The 26745-nt window shown below is 48.7% G+C and overlaps 1 protein-coding gene across 2 annotated transcripts in view; it reads left to right on the forward strand.

Moving 5' to 3' along the window:
- GPS1 (G protein pathway suppressor 1) overlaps positions 1 to 26745 on the forward strand; it is a 299438-nt gene that overhangs the window by 239279 nt on the left and 33414 nt on the right. For both annotated transcript variants that reach the window (XM_086931195.1, XM_086931194.1), the window contains 2 exons: positions 9792 to 9872; positions 10366 to 10503. In XM_086931195.1, coding sequence (XP_086787321.1) covers positions 9792 to 9872; positions 10366 to 10503 — 219 coding nt within the window. The remainder of the gene's footprint in view (positions 1 to 9791; positions 9873 to 10365; positions 10504 to 26745) is intronic.

Below are 26745 nucleotides of genomic sequence, written 5' to 3' on the forward strand. Positions count from 1 at the left end.
TCACTGTCTGACACACTGTTTCTGCCTCTCTCATAATTTACCTAATGTCTTCAAGCACATTTTCTTTCCAGTGCATTTTCAAGGTTTGTGTCCCTCAAACCCATGTGGTTCTCCTATTCTTTGGGTGTGTTCTGTGTACATTGGTGCTCCCTCTTTATGCGCCTGTACCCTGCTCTCCCAATCTTTCTTTCTCATGCACTTTCTGCTCCTCTGTCTTGAGTTCATGCACCACTTTCTAAACAAACTACCTATCCATCTCTAGCTTCCTTTCGAACTATTATGTGCGGGTGTCGCCCCTATCTATTCACCATACCACATAATTCCATTACACAAATACACAACACACCATATAATTCCACCCCACATAATTCCCCAACGAACAATTCCAATGCAACTCACAAAATTCCACACCACATACATCCACTACACTCCAACCAAAACGCATACTTAAGAAGCATTGTCATTTACAATGCCAATGGCTCTAACTCTCACAAATGCGAGACCTATTGCATTGCAAATTTTATTTTATTTTTTATTGGGGTCCACCACTGCATACTTTTGTAGCTATTAAGCATTCCTGCTCGGATTTGATTCTCCAGGCCCCTCCCCCACCTTTGTCAGTGAGTTGAACATCCCCAACCCACCCCAATAGTATGTCCATAATGACGCCTCTTATCCTCACTCCCAAATCCCAGAGTGGCCTGAAGGTTTCGGATCTCCCCATGCCTGGTGTGAACTTTGCTCCAGTATTTTGGGGGAAAGAGTCTTGTTTCTAGAACTATTGATAAACCTCTCTCAATCCCTTATTGTTCTGGAGCTTTCACTGTTTTAAGTTGCACTTGGTTCCTAACCCCAAGATCTAATTTCTAGTGAGCAGTGGGGTTCAGGAGGTGCCTCCATTTCTCTGGTTGCAGCTGCTCTCCCAACCCAGAAAATCTTGACCATGACCAACTAATTGAGATAGGAGCCCGTAAAGTTCAGTTCTGCTGATATCATATTGTGTGCTGACCCATTACTGCAACTGCCTATTTTACAGCACTGAAACTTTCATAGATTATGTTCTTGTATGATTCCCTGTCCTCAGGCTGGGACTTCCCTGTAATTTTAATTAGCAGTAAACATTGCTAAGATTAGATTTGGTCCAAACAACAGTGTTTGTGCAGAAGGACTTTCAGCTCATTTGAAATGACCTGAACTTCAGCCAGTCAGGTTAATGTGCTGTGTACTCTACTCCTCCTAGAGGCCACAGTAGTTCAGATTTAAGTAGCATGCCTTGTGTGAGAGAGTATCCAGAGCACTGCCCAATCTAGACAGATTGGCTACAGTTGACTGGATATTGACCTTTTCTCCAACTCTGCTGAATCTCTGTCAGACCTTGCTTTAAGTATAACGTACAGTGAGCTACTTGTTCATCTTATGGACAGTGAAGTATCTATGCCAGTGACCCTCGTGAATAATGGCTAAATACTGCTTGTCACCCATTCACAAAGCCTCTCATTGTCACGTCTACAACATATTTCCCCGAACAACTCTTCTAGATAAACAAGGCTGCCCCTGCTTCTACAACAGAAAAAAAATTATCCCCCTTCCAAAGTGGTTGGCTCCTCATTAGATGATTCAGTCTCAGTGTGCCTTCAAACAATTCAACAAAGGTGGAGCAGAAAAGGAAACCTTTAGAGCTGACTGATCTGCAGTAATCTAAAAAAACATTCTGTCCTGCATCTAGAAAGGAAACAAAATCTCAAGTTCATATGACAAGGTGTTTACAAAGACTTTGGAGCACTTGCTGCAAACCATGTTGCAAAACTTTGGTTCCTCACACACCACATGAGCCTTCCCGCCAGAACTATTGGGGAGGCCTGCATCAACCATGAAGACTCCGTTGACAGCCCTATTGACAACCATCCTGTTGACATTGACAAAGATCTTTTCAAGGACAACCGACCCTATCGATGCTGAAAGCCTGTCAAATCCACAATTGACACCTTACACATCACTGAGGACGACTTTTGACTATGTGTAATCCATTGCCGATGATGAAGGCTTCATCAACAAATCCAGCATATATCACGGAAATACTGCCAACGACCAATTTATATTCCAAGGTCAATGAAGATGCATCTGTCTCCAGGCATTCCAAGTAAAAGGATCCACAAACTAATCAGCACAAATGTTACATTTTGTATTGGAGGCAATCTTGGCTATCAGGATCCAACTTTAGTTCCTGCATGCGTTTGTGCACAACCAGTTGTTCAGTAGAACGTACTATGAACATGTACTATCTTAAGAGAAGTATGATTCTCATTACATGTGCAAAAATCCAAACCTTCAAACAGAGGTCGACAACAGTTTCCTTGCCAAAAAGCCTCAGGAAAAAAGAGATGAAGTTTTTAATTCAAGCTCACAAGACCGTTCCCTATGTGCCTGACTCACTACTGCTGTCCAACCCACTAATCTACAAGCCTGCCTTAGCGGTAAGAATCTCACTTCCTTGCTTTGCGATAGGGAAAGATTATACTCAACCATTGGGTAGTACAGCTGGTGCACTTAGAACCTACCATAGAGTTTAGCCAAAATCCTCCTATGTCATCTGCACCTTTGGGAACTCCAACATAAAATCCTACCACTTTTCCTCAAGGGAGACATAGATCAGGTGCAGTGCTCCAAGCACATAGGAATCAAGGTTTTTATTCCGAATTATTCTTAGTGAGGTAGAAAAGCCAATACTAAACTACTTGGAACTTGACAAATTTGACCAGTTGTTTCAGTGGTAGGATTTTGAGTGATAGATGTTTTACAGTGCTTCTACTGTACAGTGCTGAAACCATAGCCATAGAGATAGATATTTGATTAGAAAGTCACTCCACCGTATTCCTTAGTGTGACTACAGTGTTGATGTAGAAGGGTTAGTTAATGGGGCACAGGTGTAAAGAGGAGGGTCCTATGCTCATCACATGTTTACACAAATGCAGACCTATATGATATTGACCATAGGACCAATGTTATAGAAAGGCTTGCTACTAGGAAATGAAAGCTCTATACATTTTTGGTATGGTAGCTCGGCCAAAGGAGGAGCTGGCTCTTTTTTGTTTTCCTCTGGTATCCTAATTTTAACTGTTTGTGTACCATACCTATGTGTATCACGCTGAATCAGAATGTCTAAACCCTTTCACCTTATAGAATGGGGTGCATGTTTAACCCCATCTATACACAACTATCTGAAAGAGACTATTAGTTATAGATTCCTTACCATAGAATTTCCTCCCAGGCTTCAAACTGGATCCAGATAATTTTTTCTTCAGCAATACCCCTGCGCATTAGTAGGTGGCGTCGGTCGACTCAGTGTCCGTTGTCAGCGTTGTGGTCGCCGAAATGATGTCGCAGTGCCTAATTAGCCCATGTGGGCTGTCCTCAGTTATTTCTTTTTCCATGCCACCCTAGCGCAGATCCCGAGAGAGCTTGCCACTTAGTCACTTTTTGACAAACCATTTTTTCGACTTTTGTGTCGTTTTTTGAGACTTCGACTCCTGGTGCGCAATGGATGTCCCATCGTCGGACTGGCTTCAAGCCTTGTGACTCCTGTCACAAACTGATGTCTGCTTTTGGAGGCGTGGCAGTTGGCTCCATGTTGCTCCGGTCTCACCCCAGGGGAAGATCTTGAGACCGGTCGCAGAGCTATCACACCTTGTCGAAGTCTTAGCACTTTTCGGGTAAGTTGAAGCACAAGAAGGCACCGTCAATCTTCGCCTTCCCTCCAGTCTGTAGGCTGACGCGATGCGGGGTCCGGACCATCGCCGCTCTAAGGCTCTGTCTTTGGCGCCTGACTCGAGATGACGCTTTGCCTCCCCCGTTTCCGGGAGCCGTGACTTCCCCTGCCCAGTTTTGTACATCCTAGGAAGCCCTCCACCGTGTGTTTGGACAGCCCGACTCCGCTGGTGCATCTTCGGGCCCCAAGGACCCGGTTGGGGGCCTTGGGCCTTCGATGCTGCTGGTTCCGGTGAGCACCCATGGATCCTGGCCTGGATCCGGATCAACGCGGTTTGACCATACTCTAACTTCCCCGGCGACAATCTCGATGACAATAAGCCCCCTCCTCCCAGACGCCTTCCCTATCCTCATCCCCAAGATGGACCCGGAGCCAGACTGACGGCAAATCCGACTTTGGAGGGTACTTTTATTCCCTTGTTCATCCCAGGAGTTCCATATCGCCCTGAGGGTGGTGATGAGGAATGGGAGGTGTCGCTGGACCCTTTGACAGACCAGCAGGAAGTACCGTACTGGAGAGAGGAATTGGGTGACGCCAGTGGTCTGGATACCTCCCCAGACCTTGGCATGCTTTCAACCCCTACTGTGGCTTCGGAGGCGGGAGCGTCCTATGCAGTGGGGGTGTGTAGGGCAGCTGAGACCTTGGGCCCGGAGCTCCCAACAGTGGCAGTCAGGACTAATCTCCTGATGGAGCTTCAACCTGTGGCAACTTCCTCTGAACCCCTCTTGCCCTTTAATGAAGTCCTCATGCACGTTCTGGGCACTTGGTCCAAGCCCAGCATGTGCTCCAGGGACTCCTGTGGATCGGACGATTGCCTGCTGCCACTGCCCGGCCCCGGGCTATCCCATTTTTCTCACCCAACACCCTTCCACCGAGAGCTTGGTGGTCCAAGCTGCATTTTTCCAAGGGCGCATTCCCTTCTGCACCGCTGGCCAGGGAATCCAAGAAGCTGGCGCATCTTGGGAAGCGCATGTGCTCTTCCTCCAGCTTAGCACTGCAGTCTGTGAATACCACGTGCCTCTTGGGCCAATACTCCAATACCATCTGGGATATGGTTGCGCAGGTGCTGCCTCAGTGCCCAGAGGTGGCCCGGGCCATTCTCTCTCAAGCAGTGACAGATGGGAGAGACTCATCAAAATTCTCATTCCGCTGTGGACTGGATACTACTGACTCACTGGGCAGAAAGATTGACACGTCGGTAGCCCTTTGGTGCTACACCTGGTTGAGGACGTCTGGTTTTTTTGAGGGATGTTCAGTCAACTCTGCTGGACATGCCCTTTGATGGCCGTCACCTTTTTGGTGACAAGGCAGACTTGGCACTGGAGAGCTTTAAGGATTCTCGGGCTACGGCAAGATCCTTGGGCCTCGCTGCGTCTTCCTGTCCCCAACCGTCTGCCTTTCCCCAATTTCGTGGCTACGGAAGGGGCACCCCACCACATCCGGCCCAGTCAAGCACCCGGCCCACGCAAGCTACCCAGCCCCTGTGTGGACATGGGACCCAGAGACGCATGTCTGGGAACCATCTGGTGGGCCAGTCCACCTTTTCCCCCCTGCACCACCCTCCAAAGATCCTAGTCTGACTTTTCATGCCCATCAACAGCCAGTGGATGGCAGGATTCTCCATCATCTCCCCCCCTGGTATCCCATCACGTCAGACAAGTGGGTTTTGCAGATAGTCCGAAGGGCTACTCTATCCCTTTCGAGACTACCCCTCTCTCTATGCCACCATCTGTAGGTCGCATGTTGGAGAATCATTTGGCCCTTCTCCACCAGGAAGTCTTATTTATCTTGGCCAAGGGAGCTATTGATAGGGCGCATGCACCAGAAGTAGGCCCTGATTGCTATTCCTGCAACTTTCTGGTACCCAAGAAAGACAAAGACCTGCGTCCTATCCTGGACCTCAGGGCCCCCAACCTCTTCCTCCGGAAGGAGATGTTCAAAATGCTAAGCTTGGCTCAGGTCCATCTGCCCTCGTTCCCGGAGACTGGATGGTGGCATAGGACTTGCCGGACGCTTATATCCTCTTTCCCGTCCTGCCAGCCCACAGACTTTACCTACGGTTCACTGAAGCCACAAGCACTTTTAGTTCACCATGCACCCTTTCGGCCTTACCAGTGCCCCTCAAGGGTTCACGACGGTGATGGCGGTGGTCGCAGCTCATCTGCGCAGATCACGGGTCAGGGTCTTCCCCTATCTCGATGACTGGCTGTTGGAAGCGTGCTCGCCCCTGGCTGTTGTCTCCAGACTATGAAGGACCTCCTGCATTCGCTGGGGTTCACTATTAACGTGCCGAAGTCACACCTGGCTCCCTCTCTGTCGCTCTCTTTCATCTGAGCTGTTCTGGACACATGGCAGTTTCGGGCCTGTCCTCCCGAGCAGCAAGCCTGGAATGTTTTAACTTCTATCCTGGATTTCAGTGAGAATGACCCTGAGTCTGCTGGGCCTCATGGCCTCCTGCATCCTGCTGGTGGATCATGCCAGATGACATATGCAGTCCCATTGGGCGCAGAATCAAGGGAATCTTTCTGACTACGTCCAGATCTTGGAGGAAACTGCGCAAAAACTGCATTGGTGATTAACAAACCAGAATTGGGTCAGAGGCAGATCCCTCTCCCTTCCCCAACCAGAACTCACAGTGGTGACCGATGCATTACTCCTGAGATGGGGCGTCTACTTCGGAGAGGCTGAGATCAGAGGAGTCTGGTCTCCGGCTGAGTCTGGGTTCCATATCATTCTATTGGAGCTCTGGGCGATTTGCTTGGCACTGAAGGAATTCTTTCCCTCCCATAAGGGCAAGGCAGTGGGAGGTGTTCACAGACAACACCACCGCCATGTGGTACTACAACAAACAGGGCAGGGTCGAGTCTTGGACCCTTTGTCAAGAGGCTCTTCGGCTCTGGACTTGGTGGGAACATCAGGGCATGACCCTGCAGGTTCTCTGAATGCCAGAGCAGACGAACTCAGCCGTCGGTGCCTGGTGAATCACAAGTGGCATCTTCACTCGGAGGTGGTGCTAGGTCTCTTTCTGCAGTGGGAAGAGCCTTGGTTAAATCTGTTAGCCACTGAAAAGAATGCGCAATGTCAGCAGTTTTGCGCTTTAGAGTTTCCAAGGTGACACTTGCTTGACGACACTTTTCGTGGTGAGTGGATTTGCGGCCTCCTGTACGCCTTACCGCCAGTACCACTTCTGCCCAGAGTGCTGAAGAAGATCGTACAACTGGTCCAAAGCCATTCTTGTGGCACCGGACTGGGCATGAAGAGTCTGATACCCCGAGCTCCTGAGCATGGCTATCGATCCTGTGATCAGACTTCCACTTCGGGAGGATCTTTTATCGCAGCAGCATGGGATGGTCCTCCACCCAAAACTGTCCAGCCTCCACCTCCTTGCGTGGAGATTGAGCGGGGACAGTTGACCGCCTTTGACATTACTCCTGAAGTCTGTAATGTCATCTTGGCAGCCAGGCGTCCCTCCACTTAGATGGTATACGGCCGTCGATGGAACAAGTTTGTGGCAAGGTCCACAGCAAAGGCTGTGGATCCCCTCTCCACCCCTCTTTCTAAGGTTCTTTTGTTTCTTCTTTCTTTGGCCTAGCAGGTCTCTGCTCTGGGCATTCTTAAAGGCTACCTGGCAGCCATTTCTGCTATTATTCGGCTTCCACATCAGCCTTCTTTGTTCAAGTCCCCTATTGTAAGTAGGTTCTTTAAAGGCATTAGTCATCTCTTTCCTCCATTTCTTTTCATAATGCCTCAGTGGGACTTGTCTTGACTTACCTTATGTGTGCTCCCTTCGAGCCTCTTCACAACTGTCCTCTCAGGTTCCTTACTCTTAAGACTGCCTTTCTTGTTTCCATCACCTCTGCTCGCAGAGTAAGTGAACTTCAGGCTCTTTCTTCTAAACCCCCTTTCTTCTCAGTCCATCCGGAGAAAGTGGTGCTTTGAACGAGGCCCTTGTTTCTACCTAAAGTTGTCACTCATTTTGACATCGGACAGACTATTACTCTGCCCACCTTTTTGCATCCTCCCCACCCTTCCAAGGAGGAGAGACTCCACCGTCTGGACCCACAACGTGCACTTTCTTTCTACCTTGACTGCACAAAGGAATTCCGGGTGGATGATCACCTCTGTGTCGACTTTGTGGGTGCCTAGAAAGGTCAAGCCTAGCAAAACCGTACCATCTCTCAGTGGGTCGTCCTGTGTATCAACATTTGTTACACTTTAGCTTTAAAGGAACGTCCAGTGGGGCTGCAAGCTCATTCCACTAGATCTACAGCAGCAACCACTGTTTTGACACGTGGAGCTCCAATCGGGGACATCTGCCAGGCGGCCACGTGGGCTTCTATGTACACTTTCACCAGACATTACTGCCTGGATAGTCTAGTCAAGTCTGGAGGGACAGCTACTCTGCCCTTTCTGTCCTCCAGGATTTTCTGGTGTGAACTTGGTTCGGAGTCCCGCCTCTGGGGTTGGTATTGCTGGGGTATCTATTCTAAGGTAAGGAATCTATAACTAATAGTCTCTTTCAGATGAACAAGTTACTTACCTTCTGTAACAATGTATCTGTAAATGACATATGTTAGTTATAGATTCCTTACCGCCCCACCCATCCTCCCCTCACTGCGAACTGACTTCTAGGGATAGAGACTCCCTTGCAGGGCCCTAATGTGCTGCCACCAGTGGTCAGTGTCTTTCATGGCTCTCTGCTTCTGGTGTGGAAAGTCGTCTCGGAACTGATGTTAACACGTAGGAGCTGCGTATAAGTAGGCACCGTGACGTCATCCTGGCGGCCGCAACGAACAATGCGGAGTCGACCGACGCCACCTCCTGGCGCGTAGGGGTATTCCTGAAGAAAGAATTCTCCGGATCCAGTCTGATGCCAGGGGGTAATTCTAAGGTAAGGAGTCTATAAGGAACAAATGTCTCTTACAGATGCATTGTTACCGAAGGTAAGTAATTTGTTCACCCTTGGCTTCACCAGCAGGTTTCCAAATCTCCAGTTCCTTTTTCTGTGTAGTCATGTGTAGAGGTATTTTTGCGTAGCTTTCACACTTATTTCACATCTGCTTTTCCTGCTTTACTGTAATGTTCAGGTTTGGAAATTTGAAGTTTCCACAAGTCTGCAATAAGGTGTACTGAATGTTTTAGTAAATAGTAGTTCTTGCTAAGCTTTGCCCTTTCAACCCCGAAAGTTGCCTCACATGTAATTGGGGCAAAGAACACTACTTCTCCTCTTCATTGTAGTAGCCTAGGTCTACCTTGAATATAGCAACAGGGCATTTTAATGCTCAGTATTGTTTCAATTTGTCATATATGTTTGCTCTATTGTGTATTTTGAATTCAGCACATTATAAATTGTTTTGCCTTGTAGTACATAGTCAGATGATGGATGGAGTAGTGTGCTTACTCCCTCTGCTTTTGTAAAGTCCATAGGTGAATGTCTTCTGAGCTTACCCTATCGAGCAGTTCATGGGTTATAGTCTATTATTGTTTATTGGTGCTGGCTCTCCTTTTCTGCAAAAAGTCTGAGCTAGGCTGCTCTCTACTGTAAATGTCTGTCCTGGGATCCCTTATTTTTCAGTATCCCTGTGCTTGGATTCCCTCTTCCTGGTGCAGGTGTCATACCTGGCTCATCTCTATTCAACTGTTTAATCTACAGGGTCTGAGCTAGGATCATTTGCCCTACAAACTGTCTGCTGTTGTCACCCTTCATAAAGAATGCTTGTGCTGGCATCCTCTCAAATAGAATCTTTAGGCTCTTTTTCTCTAATGCAATACACGGCTACTTTAGTGTCTGTGCTGACACCTTGCAGATGTGTTTGTTGGCTGTGACCCCATCACCAGTATAATGCCTGTATTGTAATCTCATAACCGGTTGTATTAGCTGGAGCACTCCGCTCCTTTACCTGTACTGTGTTCTTGTCTCATGCATATTTTCTGGATTGGCACCCTTCTAATGAAATGATGGTTGATTTATTTACTGATCTGGAGGTGGTATGGCTGAACTAAAGATTTTTTTCTCCTTATGCAGGACAATCTCCTCTTGGACATGTACCTGGCACAGCATGTGCGAACACTGTACACACAGATCCGGAACCGCGCCCTTATTCAGGTTAAACATTCCTATCCTTATAAGCGACACGTGGGCCTTGGTTTCTTTACTATCTCTCCGGTAGTACATGTTGGCTACCTAATGTAACACTTCTGGCAAACAACACACATTTCAGAAACCATCTGTTAATCTGTAATGGTTCTCTGCTCTGCTTGAGTACCTGTAATTTAGTTCCTTTCTCCAGCTGTGCTGGTCTGTTTGGCACCTTGGTCCTGTTCTTTAATGTTCAATTTTTCTTTATTTGGTTACTGATCATTTTATTTCAGGCTCCTATTTCTTGCTCTATGTTGACTCCGCTGAGTTTGTTTTCTGCTCTCTGGAGGCACCTGTGAAGCTATCGACTAATTTCCCTGCTTATGTTATTTTTCTTGGGATCTTTGAAATGTGTTGCCTGCACTTAATAAAGGCTCCTGAGTTTGTGGGATTCACTTTCTTGCAGAATCGTTGCTCCTGCATTTGAGTTGTGACTGAAATCAATTTATTTTGTTTCTAGTACTTCAGCCCATATGTGTCTGCTGATATGCGCAAGATGGCGACTGCCTTTAACACGACGGTGGGCGCACTGGAAGATGAACTAACTCAACTTATACTGGAGGGGTTAATCAATGCTAGAATTGATTCGCACAGTAAGGTGAGAACCGAGCAAACGTTGGTGATGTTGAGAACTGGTGGCTCACCCAGTTAGTCAGCTTCACTCAGCAGTTGAAAGGACATGTATGTGAGGAATGCTAATTGGGTCTTTCCTGTGTGTATGCTTTGGTGAGAAATATGCATGGGGAATCGCTTATCTTGGGGAATTTCAGCATGGGTTTTTATCCCAAGGTTCAAGCCATGTGTGTTTCCATTATGTGGGTCGTGCAAAGGTATGAGGGCTGGGGGTGCAGGAGTCTGTCCTGGTGGGTGTCTTTGGAGGTGGCAAAGAGATACATGAATGAGGTCTATTCGGTAGGGGCTTAACTAGTTGCATGAAAGCTATTTTGGGTACTTATTGAGTTTTAGTCAGAAGCACAATGGCCAGGTGACTGAAGGGTGGTGGGGTGGTGGGGTAGTGGTTAGGGCAGGATAGCCCGACAGTTTGAGGACTTCATCATTCTCATCTTTCTGGATTTTACCATGTTGGTACAAAAACAGAGGTATAGTTTTGATGCAGTCTAGAGGGAAAGTGAATTGAAAGATATTATATTATGCTATTCCAGGCACATCTGAGAATTATCTTGGAAGGGAAATCATGACATCTTATTATTGCAGAGGAGGCTTGGGACTGGGTTGAGGGATGGCATATAGGTGTCCAGAAGAAGTGAAACCCCAGAGAAGATGGTGATAACCTGGAAAGCAAGAGAGAACACTACAATAGAGAAGCAACCGACGTTGCGAATGCAGTGAGAGGGAAATATGGTCAGATGTGGGTCAAGGAATAAGCCTACTTCTCAAAACACTGGCCATAAGTTACAGCTTGAAACCTAACCCACTTGTAATGGGTAAAACACAAGCTGCTAAAGTAGAAACAGACTAAGTTGGCCCGCTCACTGGGGAATCGGAGGAAAAGGCAGCTATAGCCCTATAAGAAGTTGAAAAACTATACAATGGGTTATACCCACAGCCACTATTCGCCACTCGGAGACCTTGAATCCCTTAATCGCAAGTAGGGCTTAGGAGCTTGGCTGAGCACCAAAAATGGAGGCACACACCCCCAACATTTACTATTAGTGATTTTATTTAGTCCGCAACAAGTAGCACATTAATGCTCATTTTATAAAGGTTTTGAATACTTCAATTTCCTATGGATACATCGAACTGCAGATTCCTCACCTTTTGAATATGCTTAGATTGTATCTGGAGATTTCGTCAGAGTAGGAAAGTACCCATTTTTTGACATTGTCTCCCACCCCCCCTTTTCCCTGGTAGTTGATGCAATTGTCACAGAAGTGCACTGGGTTCCTGCTGTCCCCGGCCCCCAGAGCCAGATATCTTTCCCTAAAAGAGGACAATTGTTCCCCCAGTTAACAATGCCTTTAGCACCCCTGTAAGTAGGTGTGGAGCACAGCCAGGTGAGTCACACCCCTAAGGTGAGCTGCCTGATGTGCCCCACTCTAGGAAAATTCCGCCATCTTGTTGATGGTGGAAGTAAAGAAACTGGGACAGGTTTATGCCCACTTCTCACAGGAAGTAGTCATGTAGGGGCATAGTGACAGAGAGTGGGTATCCCATTGGCTACCACTCTCCACTCTACTAATGTCCCTAAATGTAGTATTTAAGGGATTCCCTGAATCCAGATTTTAAGATTCTACTGACTGAAAAGAAGAAGAGGACACTGAAGAGCTGACCCTGCAAGAACTGAAGACTGCTGTGGACTTTTGGTTCAAAACCCTACCTTCTGCACAGTGAGTCTACATTTGCAAAGACCCAAGTCGTCCTGCAGCTGTGTATCCTCGACAAGCCCTGGAGGGATGCCAGCAATTTGCCCAGCAGCCAGCATCTCCCTTGAGTAGACAAGCTACTCCCTTTCAGCCTGCAGTCACTGATTGCCATTTCCAGTTTAAAGAACCTGCTGTCCACCAGATCCACCAAGCAATAGCTGCCCAGGAGAGGGTCAGCACATTCATGGAGTTCAGATCTGTATTCCTGCCAAGCATGAAGATGGCAGGACCCCCACGAGCCCTCCTTCAACAAAACCCGGGGTACCGGACCCTTGCTGTGGCCACCGCTTGTTGAGAGTCCAGTCTAGACTTAAGCGACATCACCAACGACCAGCCACTGAGGGACATCAGCATCGCATAGGTCAGCACTGTGAGTGGCCCATCCTTGCTGGTCGGAACCGACACCATAGAGCACCTTGATGCACGAGAGCCAGCTGACCACAATCACTCTGCTCTTGAGCTGCCTTTCCTGGGCCTGAAGAAACAGATTGCTCCCTCGTGCTCCCAGGACCCGAACGACTCGAGCCCCTGATGATAGCTCCCGACTTGTCCTCAAGTCCCCCCTTGGGGCCTCTTTCCAGGTGACCCCCCCCCCCTTCCTTTATACCACATAGCGTGCAAAGCTACCTATTCGTCCAGCACCCATGTACCCGGACTCACCAGGGCAGATACAACCGTTCTGCTGATGGAACTTTGTTTCTTGTCCCTCTACCACCTCACAACCAAAACGGGTCCGTTGGAAACTCCTCGCAAGTATATGTATGCAGTAAATGTTCTTTCTTCCATAAGAAAGCATTACACGTAAAAGCGCACTATTGGTTAACTGTGATAAAAACTGTAAAAAGTCTATCTCGAAAAAGTACTTATCTGTTATTTTTCAAATTAATGTAGATCTCCTTTTTGAGTGTCTCTCTCATCAATTGACTGTGTGTGCAACAAATGTCTTACACTGCTCTCTGATAAACCTGATGCTCCCTTTCCCCTTCCCCTTTATGGGCCATTTGGTGATAAATTCATCCCCTTTGTGATGTCAGACAGTGCCTCGGAAGTTTCTGTACGTGGTCGCCTTGTTCAGATTTTTTTTTCTCACCGTTCGTTCTGGAAGCACACTGGAGGATTTCCAAACAGTCTTGGAGGATTTAGGGAGAAAGCAAGAAAGGTTGGCCATAAATACCAAAATCGCCGGAGGCCACGAGAAACACCAAAGACGGAGGAGGGGAGCCTTCTGAACCCCGTTGATAAGCACTGCGTGGCCTAGAGAATGCAGAAGAGACGGACAACTAAGGGATATGGAGAACTTCCCCTTTAAATTCCATGCCAACTGCCACCATAAATTTGCACAGAAGGAGCCACATGAGACCTGTAACCTGTGTCTCCCGACAGATTTCTATGCCGTAGACAGTGAAGCCTGGGCTGAGTTTGTACTGAAGACTTGAGACAAGGTTAAAACAGCAACTGGCACACCACGGCATTGCTAGCACCCACAGACCACAGTAATCCATAAATGACTATAGAGCGAGGAAAATGTTGAAGCTTAGCCAGCACAATTGGGGTAGTCTGACACAGGGGCGTGTTGTTGATGCAGAAAGAGCAGAGGCTAAAAAGGAAGCGAGGGGTGACGAAAAAGCCAAGCAGCAGAAGGTAACAGACCACAAAGCCCTGAAAGCTACCTCAGTGTCTAAGCCTAAACACTGGTGGGCACAAACAGAAAGAGCTGCATTGCTCCGGACCAAAGGACCCCAATGTGGGCTAACCTTCAAACCAGCCCTCAATGCCAGCAGGCGCTAAGGAGTTAGCAAAGAGAAGGAGGATGAAGGGCAAATAACCAGCAACCCCAAAGAGTAAAGTCTTTTCGACGCCCAACGCTCAGTTGAGGTTGAGAAGAAACATGGAGTTTGACTCCTTGAAACAAAGCATACCGCATAGTTGCAAAACCTTCTGAGTCGAGGGACTTGTGTGACGACATACCTGACATTCAAGAGCCCTCTATGCCGGAGCCGCACAAAGAGTAGCATGAGAACCTCTTTAATTGTGAGGATAGTGAACCTAAAACGATGAGGAGACAAGGCAAGTTTGATGAAGGGCAGGACCTTGAGGCAAAATCCCCAGATAAGGGTGTCAACATTTACCCCTCAAGGCCTTCGCCCTTGGGCAACCTGTCCATGTACAGTGGACTAATCAAGAGAGTGGCAAACATGTATGGGGTCCAGCTCGAGGAAGAGTGGAAGAATCATGCTTCCTCCTGGAGGCCCTGAATCTATCACAGAAGGCAAACCTGTACCTACCCATGCTTCTCAACATACTAGACCAGGGTAAGGAACGTTAGAGGAACCTGCCAGTCGGGGCAATCACCCCTCGAGTGGAGAAAAAATAAAAACATTCCATTTAGGATCCCTAATACATTAAGGGGAACGTACCGACACACTCAGTCATATTGGTGACAACCAGGAAGAGGAATAATGCCCTCACGTCAACTGCATGACCACCAGAGGAAGAGGAAAAGAATGGACCTCGTCGGTAGAGAGATGGAAAGGAAAGTGGTGACACAATGGAGAATTGCAATCTCCAATGCTCTCCTCCAACGGTACAGCCACCAGCAATGGGAAATAAGCATTTGGAATGCAATAGGTCTCGCCTTTGGAATCTTATAAGTGTTTAGTTATGCAGCATATTATTGATTACTGAGAGCACTTATATACCACCACTCTCACAACCCTCAGACTATCAGTGTACGTAAGTGCTGGTAAAGTGCTTAAGGGTTGACTTCACAGTAGAATAAACAAAGTATGTTCAGTCAGCAGGCCTGCCTTTATTAAATGTATATTCGCACAAAAATACTATCAGCACAAGGTCCTGTCATTCAGTCACTTGTCTGAATGTTCAAGTACAAGAATCAACTTGTACGCAGTCACACCAATGCAAGATCATGCTATAAAGACACTGGAATCATATGCAACAGTACACGATCTTGGGGGCATCTCCTTCCCCTGCATAAATCAGCACAAGGTCGTACAATAGTCACTTGAACTTTATATGATGGTCACACACCCTGTATGTAATGATGCATGTTTTGTGGTGCACAGTAACTGAGACTAAGCCAGTCAGTGGAGGATCCTGCCATGCAAAAGGGACGGTCAACGTCCTCTTTTTATATGCATACAGGAAGAGTAGAGTAAGGTAAAACCTGTCTTCATCTAAAAGATTTCTTAATGTCCTAAGAATCACTGTTCCATGTTCTTTTAAACGATGTTAGAGGAGCCAGGTATGATATGCTTCAGCCTACTGTCACTGCAGGGGGGATTTGACTAAAAATGGGGCGAGGTGATCATCTCTGCCAACCCTACCATTGGATAGAAAATGGCAGTAGGAGTAAAGGCCTAAAGAACAGGCAATATGAAACGGAAACTACAACTGACTGTACAGAACCTTGTGCTATATGGACGGCCTACCCTAGGACGAATTACCAGGCCCATCAAGGAGAGCGCTCCACTTTCAAACTTTAATTCAGGCTGCCCAAAAAAACTAGATAACGTCCTGCCCTCTGCAATACTCAACTGATGGCTTCATCCAGTGTCTGGCATCACAGCTAAGGACTTCAGGACACCAAAAGCATTCTACCGCAAGGGTTTGATGATAGCACAGGGTGATGGAAAAAAAGGACTCCGTGTATCTAGGGACATAAAACTTGAGTTTAAAAAAAATAGTTTAAGCAGAAGGACATTATGACTGCAAAGGTGTAAAGAAAGGCACTCTGAGACAAACAAGCTTTTGTCTTACTATAGCGGTGTGCACTACAGGACTGTAGAGTGACCAACTTCCTCGTTCAAGCAGGCAGCTTGTTATTCCTTATTGTGAAGTCTCAAATAACGGAGAAGTATCCTATTTTAAGAGAGACTACGGAAACAGCAGGAGGTCAAAGTTATTACAACGTGTCTGGGGATAAATACCTGACTTGTAGGTTGCTTCATGCACTGCCTGAAACCACCTTTTTGTAGCCATTAGTGGAATATTTACATTCAAATGAATATGCTATATGTTATGAAATCAATAGCTCATATGTAAATCATCATATAATACAACACTACAAAAATGTAATAAACCACGGACAACTGAACTGAAATAATTGCTGGCTGCTGCCAGGTCCACACAGTGGCAAGATAATTCTGTAGTAGGGGATCTCTGTGTATAGTCATAATCTAGTGAATAGTCCTGCCCATGTGCGTGGACCCCGGAGCAATCAAAAATACTCTCTTAAAGTGTCAAAAAAAATGCAGAACTGCACAGACACTTAAGAGAGAATTTAAAGACATATAATGCAGCCTATAAACAGTCTACACTGTCCAGTACTTCAACTAGAAATTCCACCAAAAATCCACAAACAGCAAAGCCTGTCCAGATTTCCTTTGCCCTAGCAGCAAAAACCCTCTGGAATGATAGAGAGGAATACATGGACAGACAAGCCCCATAGGCTCAAAACAGGATACTGTGCCTTTAAGAGAACTTTCAATAACCTCACAGTATCCCAGAATGCACTGCAGGTCCCTTTTACTTTCAGTTCTTTTTTCCGGCTCCTGCAAGCAGGACCCTGGAGCATTGAGCTCTCCCTTTTTAAGGGTTTTTGGTGATTTTTCACTAGTTTTCTCATTCTTAAGTACTTTGTTGTACTTCAGTGCCTTTCTCCTTGGTTGTTCCACTCTGTTTTTTGTCGAATATGCCTGCATTATTCGATAAAAGCCCGGAGTGTTCCAGGAGGAAGGCCAAATCGGATCCCCATGAGGTGTGTATCCTCTGCCTTCCTTCTTCACATGTCCCAGAGGAGTGTGTGATCTGTCAAGGCTTCTCTGGCAGGACCCTGAAGGACAGGAAGAAGATCAGACTTCAGGGCCTCGAAGAAAGAAGATTGAAGGCACAAGGTGGGTCTGGAGGGGCTCCTTCTGCCCATGCTGAGGCCTCTGGGGGGCTCTCCAGGGGCAGGAAGACCAGCAAATGTCACCATTCTCCACCTGGGTCTATTGCGCCCACTACGGCGTCGAGAGGAATGACTACGGTCTGTTCCCCATCGTCGGAGTAGAAACGACGTCGACGCTCAGCGTCGAGGGATGTTACCAGACCATCGAAGTCCCCGGTGACTGTTTCATCGTCGTCCTCGTCGACGTCGGCGTCGAGCGATCGACGTCGACAGGCCAGGCACCGGCGCTCGCCGTCGAGGCGACACCGCCGTTTGCCGTCGGCGAAGAGGAGACGTTCGTCGTCGAGGAGGTCCTCGTCGTCCAGGTCGCCGTCGAGGCACAGTTCGCCGTCGAGGCGCAGGCCGCCGTCGAGGCACGGACGATCGCCGTCGAGGCGCAGAAGATCGCCGTCGAGGCGCAGAAGGTTGCCGTCGAGGCGAAGGTGTTAGTCGCCGAGGAAGAGACGCTCGACGTCAAGGGGGCGGCGCTCGCCATCTGTTCGCCGTTCTTCGAGTTGAAGAGAGGTGGAGGGAGGCCTGACGCTGTGGGAAGTTCGCCAACGTCCCAGGCTGGTAGAGAGGGAGGTTCACCGGGCTCGGTGTATTCCGAGGTGTATACCCCGTCTGGGAAGGTGACTCCCCCTCCTCCTTTGCCGAGGGGTCCCCCTCCGAGGAAGCCTACTCCTCCTCCGTTGCCTCCACCGCAACCTGGGCCAGGGTTGCCAGTGAAGCCTCCTCCGGTTCCACCGAGGTCGACTTCGTTGCCTATTCTTCCGACGCCTCCCAAGGGTACGCCTAAACCGAAGGCCCCATCCAAGCCCAAGTCACCCGCTCCAGTGGATCCGGTTGACCGTCCTCTGCCGAGGAGGTCACATTCACGCTCCGGACGGAGAGGAAGATCAAGGAGTCGTCATAGATCCTCCACCAGATCAAGGCGTCGCCATAGGAGGCGGGGGTCTAGGTCCCGCACGGACTCTTCCAGGATCCATTCCTACTCACCGACCTCATCAGACTCCCCGAGACCAGGGTTTCTCCAGTAGATGACATTGCCACTTTCCAGGAGGTTCTCCTGAGGGGGGCTGCGAAGTTGGGTATCGCTGTGACGGCTCCTACACCTTCGACGTCCGTGATATTCGAGACGCTTCACAAGAAGCATCTGTCTCGCCCTCTTCTACCACTAGTACCTGGATTGAAGGAACCTGCAGAGGAGCTGTTCCTCACACCAGCGGTGGTGAAGGCTGCTCCCTCCTGACTTCTAAAGAAGTACAGGGCCCGGATTCGGACCCTGCCTTTCTGAGAGTAGATCCGGTACCGGATTCTGTGATAGTGACGGCGGCCAGGAAATTACTCTACCTCCCCGTCCTCCACCGTGCCGCCAGATAAAGAAAGTTGATGGATCGACTCGGCTGGAAGGAAGGCGTGTGGGACCGCTTCCACAGCCATGAAGGCGTCCAGCGATACAGCTCTGCTGGGATGTTATGACCGGGCGCTGTGGTACTCCCTGCAACAGTTTGTGGAACTGCTACCAAGAGACAACAGGGAGGACTTTCAAGAGATTCTCAAGGAAGGGATGCTGGTATCCAATCAGGTCATCAGCGCGGCTGCGGATGCCTCCTTGTTGGCTGCCCATGGTTACTGCCATGGAATCAATCAGCGGCGACATGCCTGGCTCCGGCTCACGTCACTCAAGCCGGAGGCCCAACAGCGGGTGGCCAACCTGCCCTTTTCCGGGGATACCTTGTTCGGAAAACACGGAGACTCTTATGGCTGTGGGCTTGGAGAAGCCCAAAGAGAAGAAGTCCTACCGGCCGTTCCAAAGGCTCTACGGCGCACAAGGAAGAGGACGGGGGCAGTCTTCGGGACAGCAGCAGCAACAGCAGCAGGAGTTCCGGAGACCCTTCCAGAAACGAGAGAAGGGTAGAGGGGGACAGCAGTCCTCTACCGCGAACAAGGGCCCGGCCGGGTCTTGTCCCTGAGTGGTTACTTCCCCTTCATCCGTTACCCGCTCCGGTGGGGGGAAGCGTTCAATTTTTTCTGGCAGAGTGGAGAAAAATTACTCAGGAAAAGTGGATGCTGAATATTGTTTGCAATGGATACAGTCTTCTGTTCATCAGCCTTCCTCCAGCGATCCCTCCGGTCAGCTCGCAGTATCAACTGCGCGAGCTCCAGGCGGAGGCCGATATCCTGTTAAGGAAAAGGGCGATAAAAGACGTACCTCTGTCTCAAAGAGGAAGAGGTCTGTACTCCCGGTTCTTCCTGGTTCGCAAGAAGGACAAGAACGAGTTCAGGCCCATTCTGGACTTGTGGCAGGCAAACAAGTGGATTTGCAGAGAAAAGTTTTGCATGCTGTCGTTGCATCAGATTTTTCCTCAGTTGCAACAGGGAGACTGGCTTTGTGCCATAGACCTACAGGATGCGTACTTCCACGTGCCCATCACGTGCAAACACAGGAAGTTTCTGCGATTTCAAGTCTGCACCAATCATTATCAGTACACAGTGCTGCCATTCGAGCTGAAATCTGCGCCCAGAACATTCTCAAAGTGCATGACAGTGGTAGCGGCACACCTCAGGAAGAACAAGGTGTTTGTCTACCCGTACCTGGACGATTGGTTGATCAAGGCCTCCTCCTTCTCGGAAGCTCAAGCACACTTCCAGAAGACGTGCGTTCTCTTGAACAAGTTGGGGTTGCACATCAACATGTCCAAGTCTGTCCCGATCCCGGTCCAGTGCATTCAGTACTTGGGAGCCACCATCAATACGCTGTCAGCAAGCGTGTCTCCTTCGGAAGGCTCAGGCTCTTATGACCGCTCCATCTACAACAGTGAGGACGGTGTCTTCTCTACTGGGGTCGATGGCCTCTTGTATCTTCCTCACTCCTCATGCACGACTACACATGAGACCTCTGCAGGAGTGCTTGGAGGACCAATGGGACCAGAGGAAAGGATCTTGGGACGACAAGATAAGACTGTCTCTGCATGCTCTTCAGTCTCTGAAGTGGTGGTGTTCAGCGGAGAATCTCCTCAGAGGGGTTTCCTTCCACAAGGACATTCCTACTCATACTATCGTGACGGATGCCTCTCTCCACGGCTGGGGAGCGCATTCAGGAGACTTACAGATTCAAGGAACGTGGTCTCCGATAGAGTCCACGTATCACATCAATTTCCTGGAACTCAGAGCTGTTCACTTGGCGCTGAAGGCCTTTCATCCGTCCTTCCAGACCAACTCTCTGCTTGTACAGACGGACAATACGACCACGATGTATTACCTCAACAAGCAGGGGGGCTCGAGATCGCGCACCCTGTCTCGGGAAGCGCAGACTATCTGGCACTGGCTTCTGGCCAGAGGATTGACGATAACGGCTACCCATCTACCAGGTGTGCAGAATGTTCAGGCAGACGCACTGAGCAGACTGATTCAGGAAAACCACGAATGGGTCATAAACGACGAAGTACTAGGGGAAGTCTTCGAAAGGTGGGGGACTCCAGACGTAGATCTGTTCGCCACAGCCGAAAACAGCAAATGCCGAGACTTCGCCTCCAGGTACTACCAGCAAGAGACGCTGGGGAATGCGCTTTGGATCAACTGGTCGAACAGCTTTGTGTACGCTTTTCCACCCATTCCCCTGATTCCAGCGGTGCTCATCAAGCTGTCCCAGTCCAGGGCACGGATGATCCTGATTGCCCCGGAATGGCCCAGGCAGTGGGGGTTCACGGACCTGCTTCACCAGTCTCTCCTTCCGCACTTACGGCTGCCGTGCAGGCCGGACCTTCTCACGAAGTTCGGGGGCAGATGTTGCACCCCAACCTAGTCTTTGAGTTTGGCGGCATGGCTCCTGAGATAGTGCAATATGGCCACTTGAATCTGCCCGAAGATTGCATGGACATACGGAAGGAGTCTAAGCGACCTTCCACTCGGACATCCTATGCTTACAAGTGGAAGAAATTTTGTATCTGGTGTGCGTCCAAGAACTTTGACCCTACGACGTGCAAGGAAAAAGTCATCCTTCCTTACCTTCTACATTTGGCGCGGTCTGGCCTTAATGTTCATTCCATTAAGGTTCATCTTGCTGCATTGACTGCCTACAGGAAAAGCCCTTCACAGACTTCCTTTTTCCAGATCCCTGTGATCAAAGATTTTTTGGAAGGCTTGAAAAGTGTTCCCTCCTGTCATGCTTCCTTCGCCTTCATGGGAATTGAATGTGGTGCTGTCCAGATTGATGGAGGAGCCTTTTGAACCCATTCATAAGGCTTTGTTGCAGCACCTGTCCTGGAAGGCGGCCTTCCTCGTGGCCATTACATCGGCCCGCAGGGTGAGTATAATTCAGGCGTTGTGTTGCCAAGAACCTTATACTGTATTTCATGCTGCTGAGGTTGTTATGCGTACTCACCCTGAATTTCTTCCCAAGGTTATTTCTGATTTTCATGTCAACCAGACTATAACTTTGCCTACGTTTTTTCAGAATCCTTCTTCTCCAGCGGAAAGGTCCTTACATTCCCTGGATGTTAGGAGGGTGTTGAAGTTTTATCTGGATAAGACCAAAGATATTCGTAGGTCAGACCAATTGTTCATCAATTATGGATCGGTCAGGACGGGTCTTGCGACCTCTAAGCAGTCCATCTCTAGATGGATTGTGTCCTGCATACAACTGTGTTACCAGAAAGCTAATAAGACCTTAGGAGTTAAGCCTAAGGCTCATTCCACCAGGGGCAAAGCTGCCACGACAGCCTTGCTCCGTAATGTGCCGATTGCAGAAATTTGCAAGGCCGCAACTTGGAAGTCGGTTCATACCTTTGCTAAGCATTACTGTCTGGACACTGATGCCAGGGCAGATGCTCAGGTTGGACAGGCTTCGCTGCGGAATTTGTTCGCACAGTAGTGGTGTTGATTTCTTTCTCCACCGCCGCTTTGGTGTGGGGATGGGCTTGCCATTCTATTCACTAGATTATGACTATACTCAGAGATCCCCTACTACAGAAGGAGTAGTTTCTGTCCTGTAACTCCAGTTCTGTAGTAGGGGTATCTCTGTTTTAGTCATAAGCGCCCGCCCTCCTCCCCGGTGGAGAGATATTCATGTAAGGAATGCTACAGGTCTGGCGTGTTCCGACTTCAAAAAGAACTGAAAGTAAAAGGGACCTGCAGTGCATTCTGGGATACTGTGAAGTTCTGGAAAGTTCTCTTAAAGGCACAGTAGCCTGTTTTGAGCCACATAATGGCAGCCTATGGGGCTTGTCTGTCCATGTATTCCTCTCTATCATTCCAGAGGGTTTTTGCTGCTAGTGCAAAGGAAATCTGGACAGGCTTTGCTGTTTGTGGATTTTTGGTGGAATTTCTAGTTGAAGTACTGGACAGTGTAGCCTGTTTATAGGCTGCATTATATGTCTTTAAATTCTCTTAAGTGTCTGTGCAGTTCTGCATTTTTTTGACACTTTAAGAGATTATTTTTGATTGCTCCAGGGTCCACGCACATGGGCGGGACTATTCACTAGATTATGACTATAACAGAGATACCCCTACTACAGAACTGGAGTTACATGACAGAAACCACTCCTTCCTTGCTATCTACACATAGTACCACATCCGTGAGTTCTACAAACAAAGGTTCTCCGGGCCATTCTTAAGGAGCAGCAAAAGTCCGGTATTCTAACTCTTTGCACCACCTTCTTCTGCCTCCCCGACGTCAGAGGGAAGCTTAGAAATACCACTGCGTCCCGTATGTTTGTGCCTGCCAGTTTGTCTAGGACTCCCCGAAAGCGCCCTGTGCCTGAGCCTCACTGAAATCTATTATGGAATGCGTGACAAGGTACAGAAAGACTATTTTAAGTAATATACACACGAGAAGGGGCACAACCAGACGGTGAGCTGGAAACGACGGGAACACTGGCATCATCAAAAGGGGGCTTCTCCCGTCTGAACTCTGATGTCCTGAATGTTTCGAGCGCATTCCTGCCTCGTGGACACTGGGAGCGCTTTAGAGCTTTTGTCCACTGTGTCTTCCATGTAAACAAGGCAGGGGATGTTCTAGCTGCTTTGCGTTTGGGCTCCAGTGAATGAACTCATCAGTTTCTGTTGGGTTGCATTGAAGTGATGCAAGCTTCCTATCGCTGACAGTAAAAGTTATCTACAGCTATCACAGGCAAAACAGGAAACCTTGCACTTTCTCATTCACTAATCAAACAAGACAGGCTGACTGTCCTCCATGTGACCCCATGCATCTCTGAGCTCCTTGCCTGATTCACAACGGTCGTGAAGACTTTTCTTATCTGCTTGTTAAATAAACAAGCAGATAAGAAAAGTCTTCACTGCAGCTCTGAAGCAGGCGAGACAGTCCACCAAAAAGCCAGAGGGAAGCAACCCAAATACCTAATTTCCAATGGCATGCCACCGTTTAACATAAACACTGACGCCAGCCACTGGAAATGAGGGGCGGGGCTTAAAGCCCTTTACTGAAAGTACTCTCCTACAAAATCTCGCGGAGGCGGAGCAGGGCTCTGCCCTGCAACGCACATGAAACCTAAAAATGGAAGCACTCTTGCAGAACCTTCCTGAGGGGTTCAAAAAGAGAGTGCAGACAGTCATCCAGGAGGGCTGGAACATTGCCAAGTCCTGCCTCAGATCAGCTCTGGACACAGCGAATACCGTCAGCAGACAGGTGTGCATGGGCACCACCCTCAGGAGGCATGCATAGCTCAGGGTGTCCATATTCAATACTAAGATGAAGGCTTCAGTCATAAACATGCCTTTTACAGGGGAAGCCCTCCAGAAAATAAAGAACAAAACAGGCAATTCCTTGCAATTCAGAGAATCCTTCAGGAGGGGAGAAACAACCCACAGAAAGCCAACAAGCAGAGCTGGGGGTCTCACCAGCCCTACAAGAATTCCATCAGCAAGGCTTTGGTCAGCAAGCAGTTGTCCAACCGGCTCAGCTGCAGGGACCACATCCGGTGAAGCTGCCCTTTTGTGGGAACCCCAGAGAGAGAGGATAACTTGCTAAAAGCGGAACAAGCTAGTGAGTCTACCGACCAGGAACCCCACCACATAACACCAGTGGGGGAGAGATAGGAGGATTCCCCCAGGAATGGAGGTCAGTCTCCACAGACAATTGGATTTTAAATCAAATAAGATGGTTACTGCATAGAACTCACCAGACACCACCTCATGTTTCCCCAAAGACAAGAACCTTAAGGGAACAGGAACTTACATTTGCAAGAAGAGGTCGAGAGACTTCTTAAAAACAAACCATAGAGAGAGCCTCTCTAGGGGAGGCAGGCGGTGGCTTTTAGTCAGCTTACTTTCTGCTGTCAAAACAAGACTTGACACAGACCAATTCTAAACCTCAGGTACCTAATAAAGTTCATGCGAACACAACACTTCAAAATGCCAATTCTACAAGAAGTAATCCCACTCCTCAAAAAGGGAAATGACATGGTCATCCTAGACCTAAAAGCCACCTACCGACACATACCAATGAACCAGAAGACCTCAGGTTTGTCCTGGCAAGCTAACCTACCATTTCAGAGTGCTATCCTTTGGCATAAAATCCACGCCAAGTATGTTCATGAAATGCCTAATGGTGGTGGCAGCACGCCTGAGAAGGCAGGCTATACCCATATAACGATATCTGGTTGGTTGGTTGGTTGGTAAAGGTAAACTTTAAACAAAAATGGCACAGAGACATGCAAACGGTTATCAACCCACGACAGGTAACGGGCATCACATTCCTTTTGTGACTGTCTACGTGGCCCCCACAATCCTCGTGGGAACCAGAGCCAGAGGTCAACCCAATCCTTCCCCACACCCCAGCAGCTTCAACCTCAAAGCCTCTTTAGTTTACCTTCCTTTCATTTTGGGCACCCAGTTGGTGGCAGGATTCGGCACCACCTTCTCCAGTGGTGGGAAATGACTTCTATCGACTGGGTCTTCCAGACTGTCCAGCGGGCTATGCTCTACAATTCCAACAGACCCCGCCACTCATACCTTCATTTACTGTCGTCTGACAGAATTACTGGCTCTTCTGGTAAAGGAACAATCGAAAGGGTGCCAGCATCTGAAGTAGGTATTGATTGCTATTCCTACTACTTTCTGGTGCTGAAAAAGGATGGAAGCCTCCATCCTATCGTAGCCTAGCGCCCTCCCAACTGCATCCTGAAAAATGAAAAATTCAAGATGCTCACTTTGGCTCCAGTACTGTCTGCCCTGGAGACTGCATGGTAGCGCTGAACTTTCAGTTCGAGGCATGTGGGCTGCTGAATTCATGTCTGTGCATAGATCGCCGTCTAGTGTTGGGTCCGGATGACTGCACTTTGTTGTCTTGGAAGAGTCTTTGAGGTATCACAAGATAGGTGACTCCTCCCCTGGACTACAGTGCGCATGGGCATCTTCTCCATCCTCCGTTTTTTCCGCCATTGGGTTCGGATGCTAACTCCTATACTCCAACTTCGGAATCGAAAACAAAACTTTTCTTAAGGCCTTCGACTTCGACGGTATTGTTCTCGTTCGGTACCTCTCTACTCGATCCAAACTTCCATCTCGAATCGGTCGTCGACGTGGGCCGTTGGGCCTTTTCGCGCCACGTGAGCCGACCGTCGATGGACAGAAGCCCGTTTAAAAGGTGCCCCCACTGCCACTCCAAGTTCCCACATACTGATAAACACCCAGTATGCAATAAGTGCCTTTCCCCAGACCATAGGGAAGAAACCCAGTTTCGATCCAAGAAAACTATTCGAAACCGACGGGCTGCTAGGCAAGAAATGCAGCGACAGGCACCTGAACCGGACAACATCTTCGATGATGACCCGGATCTCCAAGAAGCTCCAGACTCGGACCTAGAAATCGTCACCGTCGAGGACTACTCTGACTCCGATGACGAGATCCCACCGGGGCAAATCGTGAGTACCCTGCCCTGACACCAAATGGACTGTTACCAAAGGCTCCGGTCGAGGCATCGCCAAAAGGCCTTAGCCAAGATCATAAAAAAGTTTCGCCAGCCCCGCCGTCCAGCTCTGCACCGAAACCAAAACCTTCAGAGACCCCAGGGCCCAGTACCATCGTCCCGAAGAAGGTTCCAGAGCCAAAGAAGGTCGTCGACCCGAAGGACGTCGATCCCAAAAAGGCCGTTCAGCCAAAAACTGTCGACCCTAAAAAAGTAGTCGAACCGAACAAAGGCACACAGCCGGAGGGCGCCGAACCGAAAAAGGTCGCCGGCACGAACAAGCCTACTGTTCCGAAATCCGTCGACCCAGCACACGGGACCGTACCGAAGCCCATAGTAAGGCCGGAAAAACCTGTCGACCCACAGATAACTGCTCCAAAGACACCAGTCGATCCAAGAAACAACATCGACTCGGAAAAAGACACTCATCCCAAAAAGCCTACGGCGCACAAAAAAACGTGTCGAACCGAAAGTTCTGGTCGCCCCGAAGACACCCGTCGACCCGAAAAAAGGGCCCGAACCGAAAAAGTCCGACAAAACACCAAAAGTCGTCCACTAACCAAGTGTTATCGACCCAAA

Source organism: Lissotriton vulgaris, chromosome 7 (genome assembly GCF_964263255.1).
Source record: "Lissotriton vulgaris chromosome 7, aLisVul1.2, whole genome shotgun sequence".
NCBI lineage: Eukaryota > Metazoa > Chordata > Amphibia > Caudata > Salamandridae > Lissotriton > Lissotriton vulgaris.